The sequence below is a fragment of the Oncorhynchus kisutch genome, linkage group LG4 (genome assembly GCF_002021735.2).
Source record: "Oncorhynchus kisutch isolate 150728-3 linkage group LG4, Okis_V2, whole genome shotgun sequence".
Classification (NCBI taxonomy): domain Eukaryota; kingdom Metazoa; phylum Chordata; class Actinopteri; order Salmoniformes; family Salmonidae; genus Oncorhynchus; species Oncorhynchus kisutch.
In genome coordinates, this window is record NC_034177.2 from 35,623,839 (window position 1) to 35,638,736 (window position 14,898).

At 45.8% G+C, this 14,898-nt stretch overlaps 1 protein-coding gene across 2 annotated transcripts in view; it reads left to right on the top strand.

Moving 5' to 3' along the window:
* lrrn2 (leucine rich repeat neuronal 2) overlaps positions 1-14,419 on the top strand; it is a 52,961-nt gene extending 38,542 nt beyond the window's left edge. The window contains exons 1-2 of one of the 2 annotated variants that reach the window (XM_020480042.2): positions 9,369-9,650; positions 11,586-14,419. In XM_020480042.2, the coding sequence (XP_020335631.1) occupies positions 11,842-13,596 (1,755 nt within the window). In that variant the 5' untranslated portion in view covers positions 9,369-9,650; positions 11,586-11,841 and the 3' untranslated portion in view covers positions 13,597-14,419. Of the gene's footprint in view, positions 1-9,368; positions 9,651-11,585 lie in introns of those variants that run through there. The other variant, XM_031822899.1, reaches the window with a different exon arrangement.
* Positions 14,420-14,898: the final 479 nt, after the last annotated feature.

Here is a 14,898-nt window from a genome sequence, read left to right on the forward strand (position 1 = left end):
ATCAAATTGTATTAGTCACATGCTCCGAATACAACAGTTACAGTGAAATGCTTACTTACAAGTTCCTAATCAACAATGCAGTTTAAAAAATACGAATAAGGATAAGAAACTCTCTACTCTCTGTAGTGCCTTGAGGTCGAGCAGTTTCCATACCAGGCAGTGATGCAACCAGTGAGACCATGCTCTCTATTTGTGCAGCTGTAGAACCTTTTGAGGATCTGAGGACCCATGCCAAATCTTTTCAGTCTCCTGAGGGGGAATATATTTTTTTGTGCCATCTTCACAACTGCCTTGGTGTGCTTGGACCATGTTAGTTTGTTGGTGATGTGAACACCAAGGAACTTGAAGCTCTCAACCTGCTCCACTACAGCTCTGTTGATGAGAATGGGGGCATGCTCGGTCCCCCTTTTCCTGTAGTCCATAATCATCACCTTTGTCTTGATCACGTTGAGGAAGTGATTGACCTCTGACCTCCTCTCTATAGGCTGCTTCATCGTTGTCTGTGATCAGGCTTATCCCTGTTGTGTAAACGGCAAACTTAATGATGGTGTTGGAGTCGTGCCTGACCGTGCAGTCATGAGTGAACAGGGGACTGTGTTGAGGATCAGCGTGGTGGATGTGTTGTTACCTACCCTTACCACCTGGGGACAGCCCATCAGGAAGTCCAGGATCCAGTTGCAGAGGGAGGTGTTTAGTCCCAGGGTCCTTAGCTTAGTGATGAGCTTTCGGGGCGGAGTGTGGAGTGCAATAGAGATTGCATCATCTGTGGATATGTTAGGGTGGTATGCAAATTGGAGTGGGATAATGGTGTTGATATGAGCCAGGACCAGCATTTCAAAGCACTTAATGGCTACAGATGTGAGTGCTACGGGTCGGTAGTCATTTAGGCAGGTTACCTTAGTGTTCTTGGGCACAGGGACTATGGTGGTCTTCTTAAACCATGTTGGTATTACAGACTCGGACAGGGAGAGGTTGAAAATGTCAATGAAGACATTTGCCAGTTGGTCAGCGCATGCTCGCAGTACACATCCTGGTAATCCGTCTGACCCTGCAGTCTTGTGAATGTTGACCTGTTTATTAAAGGTATTACTCACATAGGCTGCAGAGAGTGTGATCACACAGTCATCCGGAACAGCTGGTGCTCTCATGCATGTTTCAGTGTTATTTGCCTCGAAGCAAGCATAGAAGTAGGTTAGCTCATCTGGTAGGCTCGTGTCACTGGGCAGCTCTCGGCTGTGCTTCCCTTTGTAGCCTAATGATTTGTAAGCCCTGCCACATTTTATGAGCGTCGGAGCCGGTGTTGTACGATTCGATCTCAGTCCTGTATTGACACTTTGCATGTTTAATGGTTCGGAGGGCATAGCGGGATTTCTTATATGCTTCCGGGTTAGAGTCCCACTCCTTGAAAGCAGCAGCTCTAGCCTTTAGCTCAGTGCGGATGTTGCCTGTAATGGCTTCTGGTTGGGGTATGTACGTACAGTCACTGTGGGGACAACGTCATCGATGCACTTATTGATGAAGCCAATGATTGATGTGGTGTACTCAATGTCATAGGAAGAATCCCGGAACATATTCAAGTTTGTGCTAGCAAAAGAGTCCTGTAGCTTAGCATCTGCTTCATCTGACCACTTTTTTATTGACAGAGTCACTGGTGCTTCCATACATGAAGGGAACATTTTGACATTTGCCATATGGTCGGTGAGAAAGTCCATATTGCAAATATACGGTCCCTTACTAGACGTACGGTCCCTTACATTTCTAAAATTCGCAGACGGCGGCGGGCCGTGCACGGGGGCCAGATCTTCTGGGAAGTCTTCGAACGAAGTCTCTCGGACATTCGGTTTCCGTTTTATAAAAATTAACACATTTTGGTCATTTTTCCGCTGTCCCGGTAAATCCCACCAGAGGGCGAATGGAATCATATTCCAAATGTACAAAACATCACCAATCACGACATGACCTTTTCTCCTAAACGGAAAAGACTTTGAAGACAAAACTTGGTGAGCATAGGTTTGGCATAATGGGCAGTTGGTCCCGAACAAGATGGTGTCGAGGCCTCAACGCTTTTTGAGTTATGGAAATTTTTCTGGGATTAACCTCTCTGAACTACCGATACCGGATCCGGGAGCGTGACTACACCCTCAGGCTCATTACCATAACGCAACGTTAACGATTTCTAAAAATCGCAAATGAAATGAAATAAATATGCCTGCTCTCAAGCTTAGCCTTTTCTTAACAACACTGTCATCTCAGATTTTCAAAATATGCTTTTGAACCATAGAAAATCAATCATTTGTGTAAGAGTGTTGATGGCTAGCTTAGCATTTAGCGTAGCATTTAGCACATAACATTTTCACAAAAACCAGCAAAGGAATCAAATAAAATAATTTACCTTTGAAGAACTTCAGATGTTTCAATGAGGAGACTCTCAGTTACATAGCAGATGTCCAGTTTTCCCTGAAATATTCTTTGTGTAGGACAAATCGCTCCGTTTTGTTACTACACATTTGGCTACCGAAACGAACCGAAAATTCAGTCACCAAAACGTCGAACTTTTTTCCGAATTAACTCCATAATATCGACCGAAACATGGCAAACGTTGTTTGAATCAATCCTCAAAGTGTTTTTTCACATATCTCTTCATTGATATGCCGTTCGTGGAAGCATGGTTTTTCTCAGAATCCCATGGAAAAATACCAGCAGCTGAGTTTTGCGCACCAATTTCCACACAAGACACCGTGCGGACACTTGGAAAATGTAGTCTCTTATGGTCAATCTTCCAATGATATGCCTGCAAATACGTCACAATGCTCCAGACCCCTTGGGGAAACGATAGAAAGGGTAGGCTCATTCCTGTCGCATTCACAGCCATATAAGGAGATGATGCAAATCGGAGCCTCAGAAATCCTGTTCATTTCCTGGTTGCAGAAACATCTTGGTTTCGCCTGTAGCATGAGTTCTGGGGCACTCACGGTGAAAGTCTTTGCAGTTCTGGAAACGTCAGAGTGTCTTCTTTCCAAAGCTATCAATTCCATGCATAGTCGAGCATCTTTTTGTGACAAAATATTGCGCTTAAAACGGGAACGTCTTTTTATCCAAAAATGAAATAGCGCCCCCCTAAGCTTAAGAGGTCAAAAACGAAAATAGAGCACTAATTTGACCGCTTCACGTCAAAGTAAATGAACCTACGGTGTCAGGAAAAAAAGAACCAGCCATTTATCTATCGTAATTTAAGAGAAATCGTACAATGTACAATTGGTGATGTTCAAAAAAAGGTGTTATTTCCCCCAAAAAGTTACAGATCCAGTTGCAGTGTGTTCAGACAAATATTTTTTAAGTGGGTTTCGGAGCTCTGCGAGATTTCTGTGATTTTCTGAAATAACACACACTCATTCAACCCTCCTTAAATAGTCAGTTCTTAAAATAGAGATTTAAAAACTCAAAATTCTATAAGTGCCTACACCAAGGAGGATATGTGTTCATGTTCAGCTTCCTGTGTCAACCGGAAGTGCCTTAAAATGGTGTCATAGGTGCTGTTTCGAAGGGTTAAAAAGGTCTGATCTTTTCAAAACTTCATATGTGTGATTAGGCAACCCTCAAACTGTAAATCAGTAATTTCTCCCAACAGATGTCAAAGAAAAGCTCTCTTTCACACACACACACACACACACACACACACACACACACACACACACACACACACACACACACACACACACACACACACACACACACACACACACACACACACACACACACACCACACACAGCAAGGATGGAGTGACAAAGTGCGGTGCTTAAAGACACTCAGAGCCTGCAATGGCATTATCATATCATCATCATCATCTCTAGGCTGTTCCGAGTTCAACGAGATGCCCCGCTAGACCGTAGCTTGCTCGGTCTGAGCTCAGCGACCATGAAAAAGTAGGCCCATAATGAAGCCTGCCCTAAATTGCAGGCGCTTTGGGTGACAGCGGGAGAACAGTTAGGGTTAGAAGCACAATTCGACCTGAGGTCCTCCCGATCTGTGCAAGCCTAACCTTGACCATGTGGCATTAACCCTTAACAGTTAAAAGAAGGTGTTTACACCCTAAAAGTGTTTTTCCATACCCAACAAGCAGTTTGTGATAAATAGTGCATTCAACCGTGTGTAAATCGGTCAGTTCTTAACATAAACACTTAAAACTCAGAATTTTGTAAAAGCATACCCCAATCAGGATATGTGTTTACTTATAGCTTCCTGTGCAAACCAGAAGTGCCTTAAAAGGGTGTCATAGGGGCTGTTTCGAAGGGTTAAAAGGTCAGATCTTTTCAAAACTTCATGTGTGTGATTAGGCAACCCCCATGAACTGTAAATCAGTCATGTCTCCCATAAAATTTCCAAGAAAAACTCACACACACAGCTAGGACGGAGGGACACGGTGTGGTACGTAGAGACAGACATAGCATGCAATAGTTACCTTTGTTTGAACTAAAAAAGAACCATCAGACCTAGAGTTCTGAAACTATAGAAACCTGTTCTAGAGCTCAGGTCGATAGCGCATGGTGAGTTATGTGGCTCTAGAAGGTTCTCGGACCGAGAAACAGCCTCGTACATTTGCAATAACTTCAATTCATTTTGACCATTATGAAAATGACGACATTTAGAAAAGTCCCAGAGTCGCAAGACTAGGTGCATTGAAACCGTCTCGGCCCATAGAGACGGACCCCAACATTTCTGTCCGATAGCTAATTCAAGGACCCCGTAGCAAGGCATGGAAAAAGTGGATTTTCAGCACCAATCAAGGTCATTGCTCGCGCACCGAATGACCTATCGAGCAGAAACTTGGGATTCGGGGTCGCCTCACATAGGTCTACACATAATGTCAGAACTGGACCCACAGCTAGAATGTAACTATGTGTTTTATGTTTTTATTATGTTTTAAACTGAAGGCGCTGTGAATTATGGGCCTGCTCTGAAATATGTGATAGTTGGCTTCTAAACGAGTTGGAAAAAGTGGGTTTGGTGTCAGATGGTATCAGTTTGGTGTCAGAATGACATCTAATTGACTGATGGACACTGACTTCCTAGTTGACTTTTGTAAATTTGCAATATGTTTAAACAGTGAGGGACCATCACCAAAATGACCTTCTGAAATCAACACTAAAAATGGCTTCACCATAGTCTCCAGACCATGCCAAGTTCAACGAGATGCCCCACTTGACCGTAGCTCGCTCTGAGTGCAGCAACCTTGAAAAAAAGCAGGCCCAAAATGAAGCCTGGCCATAAATTTCAGGTGCTTTTGGGGGACAGCGGCGGAACCGTTAGGTTTAGAAGGGAAATTCAACCACGGGAATGTTCCTAAGGTCCTCCTGATCTGTGCAAGCCTAACCTTGACCGTGTAGCATTAACCCTTAACAGTTAAAAGAAGGTGTTTACATCAAACAGGTTTCACTGACTTCTCTCCCCATATGAATACATTGCCTGCAACCCTAAATTCAACCTGAAGCGTATGTGGGTTATGAATGCCTTATGAACCTGTCTTCGATAACAATCCATCAAGGCACTATGAGGTCTACCTGTGTTGATTCTAAGCTTCCTGGAGCAACCGGAATTGTTTAAATTCACCCAAAAGGTGTTTTGATGTACATAACCTGCAATTGTGAAAATCACTGCATTCAACCCTGTGTAGATCAGTCAATTCTTAACATAAAAATGTAAAACTCAGGATTCTGTAAGAGCCTACCCCAAGGAGGATATGTGTTCATGTTAAGCTTCCTGTGCCAACCGGAAGTGCCTTAAAATGGTGTCATAGGTGCTGTTTCGGAGGGTTAAAAAGGTCATATCTGTCAAAGAAAAGCTCTCACACACACATACATACACACAGCAAGGATGGAGTGACAAAGTGCAGTGCTTAAAGACACACAGAGCCTGCAATGGAATTACCATAATCTCTAGCCTGTGCCGAGTTCAACGAGATGCCCCGCTTGACCGTAGCTCGCTCGGTCTGAGTGCAGCGACCGTTAAAAAAAGAAGGCCCAAAATTAAGCCTGGACCTAAATTTCAAGTGCTTTTGGGAGGCAGAGAGTGAACCGTTAAGGTTAGAAGCACAATTTGACCTCAGGAACATTCCTGAGGTCCTCCCGATCTGCTCAACCTTGACCTTGTGGCATTAAGGAGGTGATAAGTTTTTGATAAAAAAAATCAAAATTTTACTCTTGGGTCTTGACATTTGCAATATGAAAAATTACGGTGGAGCGCACTCGCATTCTAGCGCACTCGCCATCTATTGGATTTTTGCAGTGTTACACTTGGCATTTGCCATATGGCATTTGCAATCAACTTTGAATGAAACGACATCCAATTGAGTGGTATTGCACATCGTGTATTTGTTTCGTACGGTGCCAATATGTTCCCATTCATTGTTGTCCATTTCAGGGGGGTGTTCCCTTACTGCTTTAATATTTGCTTGTAAGCAGGAATCAGGAGGATGGAATTATGGTCAGATTTGCAAAATGGAGGGTGAGGGAGAGCTTTGTACGCATCTCTGTGTGTGGAGTAAAGGTGGTCCAGAGTTTCCCTGCATTTGGTCTAAGTTTCCCTGCATTTAAGTCCATGGCTTTAATGCAGGAGCGCCCCGTCTAGATGAACGTTTTCCTGTTTGCTTATGGCAGAAGACAGCTCATTGAGTGCGGTCTTAGTGCCAACCGCATTGGTTTGTGGTGGTAAATAGACAGCTACCAAAAATATAGATGAAAACTCTCTTGGTAAATGCTGTGTTCTACAGCTTATCATGAGGTATTCTAACTCAGGTGAGCAGAACCTTGAGACGTCCTTAATATTAGAGATCACACGCCAGCTGTTGAGCCGCCCTGATTCCGCTGTTCTGTCCTGCTGATTGTATAGAAAACCAGCTTGATTTAAATTTACCATGTCCTTGTTCAGCAATAACAAGAAACAGGATATTACAGTTTTTTAGATCACGTTGATCGGATAGTTTTGAACGGAACTCATACAGTTTATTCTCCAGTGAGTGAACATTCGCCAATAGAATAGAGGGTAGAGGCAATTTATCCACTCTGACATAGTCTCGCCATCTTCCTTCACGCTTCACATCCTTCTCCTCCTTCTTCGATTGTGAAGTGACTATGACCACAAATATCCTATTTAATTTGTAGTCAATTTTGACACTATAATAAATGTTTCAGACTGATATCAATACCACATTGGCCACTTTCTAGCATTTTAAGAGCAGTCACTCTTTAAAACCGTACTGGATTTAGTGTAAAATAGCGCCAACGTGACCAAACAGCCATCATAAACAAGGCCAAAGAGAACTCAGTCTAACTTGCTTTGATTTTCTTCTCTAAACTCAACCATGCATTACAAAACCCTCACACACACACACACACACACACACACACACACACACACACACACACACACACACACACACACTTCTACTCCTCTCCCAATGCAGGCTCCCTAGCAACCGGTTGCTATTAGATACTGCTGGGCCTGTCACCATGGCAGCAGATTCTCCCTCATTCTCTCTGCAGTGTTACAACACACACACCACACCATTTAGCTGTGTTGTGCTGTGGAGGGTGTGTCATAAGTCCTTGAGGACTTCCCCAGTCCAGCACACCTGTTGTGGACAGAATTCCAATGCAGAGAGAGAGCGAGAGGAACAGGGAGGTAAAGAGGGAGAAAGAGCCATAAGGATTCAAAAGTATCACATGGTATCATACTGTATTGTATCATATTCATTCATATGAGATGCACCTTCATGAGGCTGCTGCTGATGTACAGTTTGCTTACACTGAAATGAATTATTAGAGAGGCAGAAGTGTTTGTCTGTCTGTGTGTGTATGCTTTAGTGCTTTACTCTGATATATGAATCATTCTCTGGATCTGACACTGCAACATGCTTCACCTCAGCCCTAACTAAGGGTCATCGTAATGGAGCATATGATTTACAACCATGACTCAGTGTGAGTAGACCACACACACACAGAGAGAGGAAATGAGAAGAGAATAAAGGAAAGCTGGAGGAGAGGAGAGGTGAATAGAGGAAAGACACAGGAGAAAAATTCAAGAGAGAACAGAGGAAGCAGTGCTTGTTTTCTCTCAAATAAAAGCAATGCTCTCTGATTGTTGCTATGACGACCTCTCCTCTTGATTCCTTTTCATGCTGCTCCCTCTCATCCCTCATCCCCACTGCTTTTCAGCCTGCAGGGTGAATATGTGTGTGTGTGTGTCTCGGTGACATACTTTTCTGAATCTCTGTCACTCAGCTCCCTTCTCTCTGCACAATAGGAATCCTTCCATCCCTCCATTCTTCCATCCGTCATCCATCCATCCATCCATATATCCTCTCTATCTGATGTTCATATTCTGTGTTGTTATGTGATTAGGAAAGGTAAAAAAAGGTCAACACTAAACATGACATTCCATCCTGACTTCCATTACGGTTAGATGGGTTAGGTTAATAATTAGATATATTTATATATCTTTATTTATAGATTTGCTGATCGATCACACAATAAACACACACATTCAAGCCTGAGTTTGAGCACAAAAGCCTTGTGTTGAGCTGTGTAGGTTAGGTGACTTGTCAGTGTTAGTTGGGAGAGAACGGTAACTTTTGTGCAATCCTTTTGTTTCTTCCCCTCAATTGTCACTAATGGCACAGGAATGTCTGGGGGCATAAACACACAAACACAAAGATATATAGTCATTCTCTTTTACACACAGAGAGAAGGAAGAGGAGGGGGGAGAGGTGCAACTGCTGGAGAGAGAGAAAGAGAAGATAGAATCTTCTGCTTTACTGCACACACACACGCGGGAAAACTCAGTGCACTGAAGCTCGTATAGTTCATTCTCTATGTGGCCAGCAGCTACGCTCCAATACACCACTTTTTAAAAGCAAACCAGTGCGCTATTCCAAAAGCTAGGAGTACCTCTTAAAAGAATATCATCTTATCTTAAGCCCCCCCCCCCCCCCCCCCAACAACCGTATCTATTTATTTAGGCTGTAGGCAACATTATTGAGGAAAAATGTACTTACTTTGACATGTGGTTGTCCTGCCTAATTAATGCACTAACTGTAATTTGCTCTGGATAAGAGCATCTACTAAATGACTCATGTAAAGCTCACTGAGCCTGCAATTATGAGGCATTGGAGAGTAGAGAGGGACAGAATCTCCTATTAATTCATAGAGAGAGAGAGAGAGAGAGAGAGAGAGAGAGAGAGAGAGAGAGAGAGAGAGAGAGAGAGAGAGAGAGAGAGAGAGAGAGAGAGAGAGAGAGAGAGAGAGAGAGAGAGAGAGAGAGAGAGAGAGAGAGAGAGAGAGAGAGAGAGAGAGAATACACACTGTCAAAGATACAGATTCATCCTGTAGAGATCTCTCCTCAGCCTCAGAGAGGAAAGCAGGGATATTTTAAAAAGAGAGAAATACAGAGAAGGACATACATATGTTTTAAGGAGAGAGAGAGATCGAAAGAATGACTATTTATGGTAGAGCTTGCCCTGAACACAGAAAAAAAGCTGACTGAACATTCCCAGATAAAAACAACACAGTAAAAAGATCGAGGAGAGGTAGAGAGGCACAGAAGGAGAGTGAGGAAAGATCGAGAGATGCATGCAGTCAATGATACTCATCTGATGGTAAGGACTATGAGTGAGCTGCAAATGTTTGGACATAATTGCTTGAGTTTGTTTGCTGCAAATGTTTGGACATAATTGCTTGAGTTTGTTTGCTAGGACATGTCTGGGTTAGACACAGACAGACACACAGAGCAGTAGAGTGAGAAGAGTGGCATCTGTGGTGTGTCACAGTGTTGTCAGCTCATACGTGTGCTGAGACTCTGGCGTGTGTGTGTATGTGTTTGCTTGTGTGTTTTTGTGTTTGTGGTGTGTGTGTGTGTGTTTGCTTGTGTGTTTTTATGTTTGTGGTGTGTGTGTGTGTGTTTGCTTGCTTGTGTGTTTGTGTGTGTGTGTGTGTGTGTGTGTGTGTGTGTGTGTGTGTGTGTGTGTGTGTGTGTGTGTGTGTGTGTGTGCGTGTGCGTGTGTGCTTGCTTGGCAGCAGGGGGATACATCTCTATTTGTATTGATCAGCACCCTCGCTTTTCCTCACTGCCTTCCTTTCCCTCACTGCCTTCCTTTCCCTCACTGCCTTCCTTTCCCTCACTGCCTTCCTTTCCCTCACTGCCTTCCTTTTCCTCACTGCCTTCCTTTCCCAGACTCCCTTCCTTTTCCTCACTGCCTTCCTTTCCCAGACTCCCTTCCTTTCCCTCACTGCCTTCCTTTCCCTCACTGCCTTCCTTTCCCTCACTGCCTTCCTTTCCCAGACTCCCTTCCTTTCCCTCACTGCCTTCCTTTTCCTCACTGCCTTCCTTTTCCTCACTGCCTTCCTTTCCCAGACTCCCTTCCTTTCCCAGACTCCCTTCCTTTCCCTCACTGCCTTCCTTTTCCTCACTGCCTTCCTTTCCCAGACTGCCTTCCTTTCCCAGACTCCCTTCCTTTCCCTCACTCCCTTCCTTTTCCTCACTGCCTTCCTTTTCCTCACTGCCTTCCTTTCCCAGACTCCCTTCCTTTCCCAGACTCCCTTCCTTTCCCTCACTGCCTTCCTTTTCCTCACTGCCTTCCTTTCCCAGACTGCCTTCCTTTCCCAGACTCCCTTCCTTTCCCTCACTGCCTTCCTTTTCCTCACTGCCTTCCTTTCCCAGACTCCCTTCCTTTCCCTCACTGCCTTCCTTTTCCTCACTGCTTTCCTTTCCCAGACTCCCTTCCTTTTCCTCACTCCCTTCCTTTCCCTCACTGCCTTCCTTTCCCAGACTCCCTTCCTTTCCCTCACTGCCTTCCTTTTCCTCACTGCCTTCCTTTCCCTCACTGCCTTCCTTTCCCTCTCCTCTATCCCCGTCATTCCCTTTTCTCTCCATGTCTCTCAATCTCTGTCAGTACGTATAGCTAGTTCAGCTACATCCCTCCTACTGCAGTCTCAGCTACAGCAAGACAACCTCCTCTCCTTTCTATTCCCTTTTCCCCTTCTGATATTTCCCCCCCTCCTTTCCTCTTCTCCCCTTTTCTCTCCAGTGTGTGTGTGTGTGTGTGTGTTATTTCAAACGTCCTCTGTTGTCATTACTGGTGACCACTGCCACTAGGTGATACTGGTGGTCATCAGTACACACACACACGCGCGTGCGCGCGCGCACACACACACACACACACACACACACACACACACACACACACACACACACACACACACACACACACACACACACACACACACACACACACACACACACACACACACACACACACACACACACACACACACACACACACACACACACACACACATTTTAATTAATTGAATACACGATGAGAGTAAAGAAGAGGGAGATCAAAACTACATCAAATTAAATTGAATCCATTACTTAGCAGGGATGCAGATGAAAAGAGGAAGTAAATTGTTGATGGAGAGTTGAAAACACAGGAGGTATTCTCCTTTTAAATCCCTCCCTCTCACACTGGCTTTCTAAATGTGTTATAAACCTGACCTTGACCCATTATCTCCCCTGTCTCTCTCTCTCACAGGTAATCTCCTGAGTGTGTACAGAGCCACCCCCAATACACATGTCGCCACAATGTGACAGCAACTGTCTGACCACAGAGACCGCCACCTAGACAATCCACAACACTATACATTCCTACAGCACTGTAACCTGACAACAGTAGATTCCTACAGCGCTGTAACGTTGTAACAACACTGAGTCAATCACCATTGAATTGCCGCTGCTGAATCAACTCCTATAGGTCGACTCCTCTGAATCAACTCCTCTCTGCTGTGAGGATGCTGAGGGTGTCAATGGGCCTACTGAAGAGGCAGCTGATCCTGTGGGTGTGGGTGTCCAGTGCTCTAGTAGTCTATTCCCTGCCATGGCGGGTCTCCTGTCCGACAGGGTGTGTGTGTCAGATGAAGCCCTGGTTCTCCCCCCAGTCAGTGTCCTGTGAGGCTTCTACTGTGGACTGTAACAACCTGTTCCTAACCCAACTCCCCTCTCCTCTGCCCCCAGACACACACACCCTCCGTCTGCAGAGTAACCTGCTGTCTGCCCTGGAGATACCACTCTTACACACACTCCCCAACCTCACCGAGTTGGACCTGTCTCAGAACCGCTTCAGCTGTGTTAGAACCCTAACCGTAACCCAGCCCCAGGCTGCCTCCCTGCCCTCCCTACTCTCCTTGCACCTGGAGGAGAACCAGCTCTGGTTCCTGCCCCCTGCCTCCTTTTCCTCCCTGCCCGCCCTACAGGAGCTTTTCCTCAGCCACAACCGGCTGTTCTACCTGGCTCCTGGAGCATTCTCCGGCCTGGGCTTACTGCTGCGCCTGCACCTCAACAACAACCACCTGACCTCAATTGAGCCCCGCTGGTTCACTGCCCTGCCCCGCCTCCAGGTGCTGATGCTGGGGGGAAACCCAGTGGAGGTCCTCCCTGACCGGGGCTTCCAGGACCTGGGGTCTCTACACAGTCTGGTGCTGGGGGGCATGGGGCTGAAGGGGCTGACTGAGAGGGCCCTGGAGGGGCTGGACAGTCTGGAGAGCCTGTCCTTCTATGACAACCTCCTCACCACCGTCCCCACACAGGCTCTGAGGAGGATCCCGGGCCTCAAGTTCCTGGACCTGAACAAGAACCCTCTGAGTGTGGTTCAGACAGGGGACTTCAGGGACCTGGTCCACCTGACAGAGCTGGGTCTGAACAACATGGAGGAGCTGGTGGCCATTGAGAGGGCAGCCATGGAGAACCTGCCTGAGCTCACCAAGCTGGAGATCACCAACAACCCCCGACTGTCCTACATCCACCCCCAGGCCTTCCTTCGGCTGGGCCGGCTAGAAAGTCTGATGCTCAACTCCAACGCTCTGAGCGCTCTGCACCAACACACTGTCCTGTCTCTGCCCAGCCTGAGGGAGGTCAGCCTGTACTCCAACCCCCTCCGCTGTGACTGCCTGTTCCGTTGGGTGGCTAAGGAGCAACCTCACACAGATGCACAGATGCCGCAGGCTGTGAGGTTTATCCAGCCTCAGGCCACGTTGTGTTCTGAGCCTCCAGAGCTGAGGGCTCGTAGTGTGAGGGAGGTGTCAATCACCGAGATGTCAGCGTCCTGCCTACCCCTCATCCCCCCTGGTATCCTTCCTCACTACATGGGGGTGAGAGAGGGGGAGAGGCTGACTCTGCACTGTCGCGCGCTGGCAGAGCCTCAGCCCACAATCTATTGGGTCACTCCTTCTGGAATGAGACTAGGACCATCCGACCACACCCACAGCACCAAGCTTGCATCCAGCCAGACATCCTCTTACCATTCCCCCTCACCCAGCCGAGCATCTGGTAATGCCTCAGTCCTCACCCCTTCCTCTCCCTCCTCCACTGCCTACCGGTTACTGCCAGAGGGGACATTGGAGATTGTCATGGTGACGGCCCGGGAGGCGGGTCTGTACACCTGTGTGGCTGAGAATACACTGGGGGCCGACACTCACAGTGTGACTGTTGGGGTGCAGGGGCAAGGGAGGGGGGGTTTGAGGCACCGGATGTTGGAGGGAAGAGGATAGGAGTTGAAGGAGAGGGTTTTGAGGGAGGTCAGGGCAAGGGTTAAGACAGAAAGCATGATGAGAAGTACACACACAAATAAAGCCTAGCTATATAAATAATTGATGATATAACAACACACACACTTACTTGCAGTCCAACGTTTCCAAAGATAACGGGTTATAGGATAGATACGGCTACCGCTCTTGGCGGCGGTACCATTGTAGGTGGTTGTGAAGCCCGATCCGGGAACCACATGTCCTGCCGCAGTTGGGACATGTTGGTTCTGAATCTGGAGCTGCTTGTGGGAATGGTTTGGGAGCAATGGGGCCTGTAAATAGAACATATGACAGGGCAGTGGTGTACAATCAGATATGTATTTATATTACAGTATATATGCATACACATTGACATTGTTTGTGTTTGTATAAAGAGGACAATCAAACTGCAGTACTGCTTTCTATCCCCAGAACCTATCCACCTAACCCTAACCCAGCGATTGAACTTCAGGAGAGGACTCTCACCCTCTTTACTTAAACTAGGGCGCAGGCATTTTCTAAACAGTGCCATTTTATGGTAGCCTATCCTTGCTTTCTTTGAGGTTTTGTAAATCAAAGTGTTTAATGTGAGTAGCCCTTTCTCACTCCATCCTTTCCCTTGGCTTTCTATCACATTACTTTATTATTCTATCCAACTGCCTGTACATACCTGCCTGTACATATCCAACTGCCTGTACATACCATGAACTAGTTTTCCTACCCAGTATACCACTTCTCTTTCAAAGATGATTTAGATGTATTAAATTCTATTTTGAGCTATTATTAAAACATTTTGGACTGATATGCTGATGGTTTGTTTTCCTGACTATTAGCCAATTCCCTTATCGCTGGAGGCATGTGCGGAGGCAGACGAGTGCAATACATGATTCACTCTCCAAAACGGTAAGTGGACTACATTGAATTGACAACAATCTTTCTATCCATCTTCCTACGACAACTTAAATTCATATTCAATTACATGTATAACCTATACATTTCTACTGGCCATGGTTTGTATTAGCAATATGTCTGGGGTAATTAAATACAATCTCAGATCATAACACCCTACATAATTAGTATGCTGTGCCGAAGAGCCATAGTGTATTTGCTGAAAAAGAGCACAAATACAACTGAAAGGTTCAGAAGTGTATTACTTCTCATTGAACACAGACACAACTTAACAGAGTCGATTGAAGGAAGTCAGGTGTTAGCATCTCAACCCATCTTCATAGACGAGTCTCAGGAACAGCTTGCCTTCTTTATCTCTTTATTCCTCACAAACAGAGC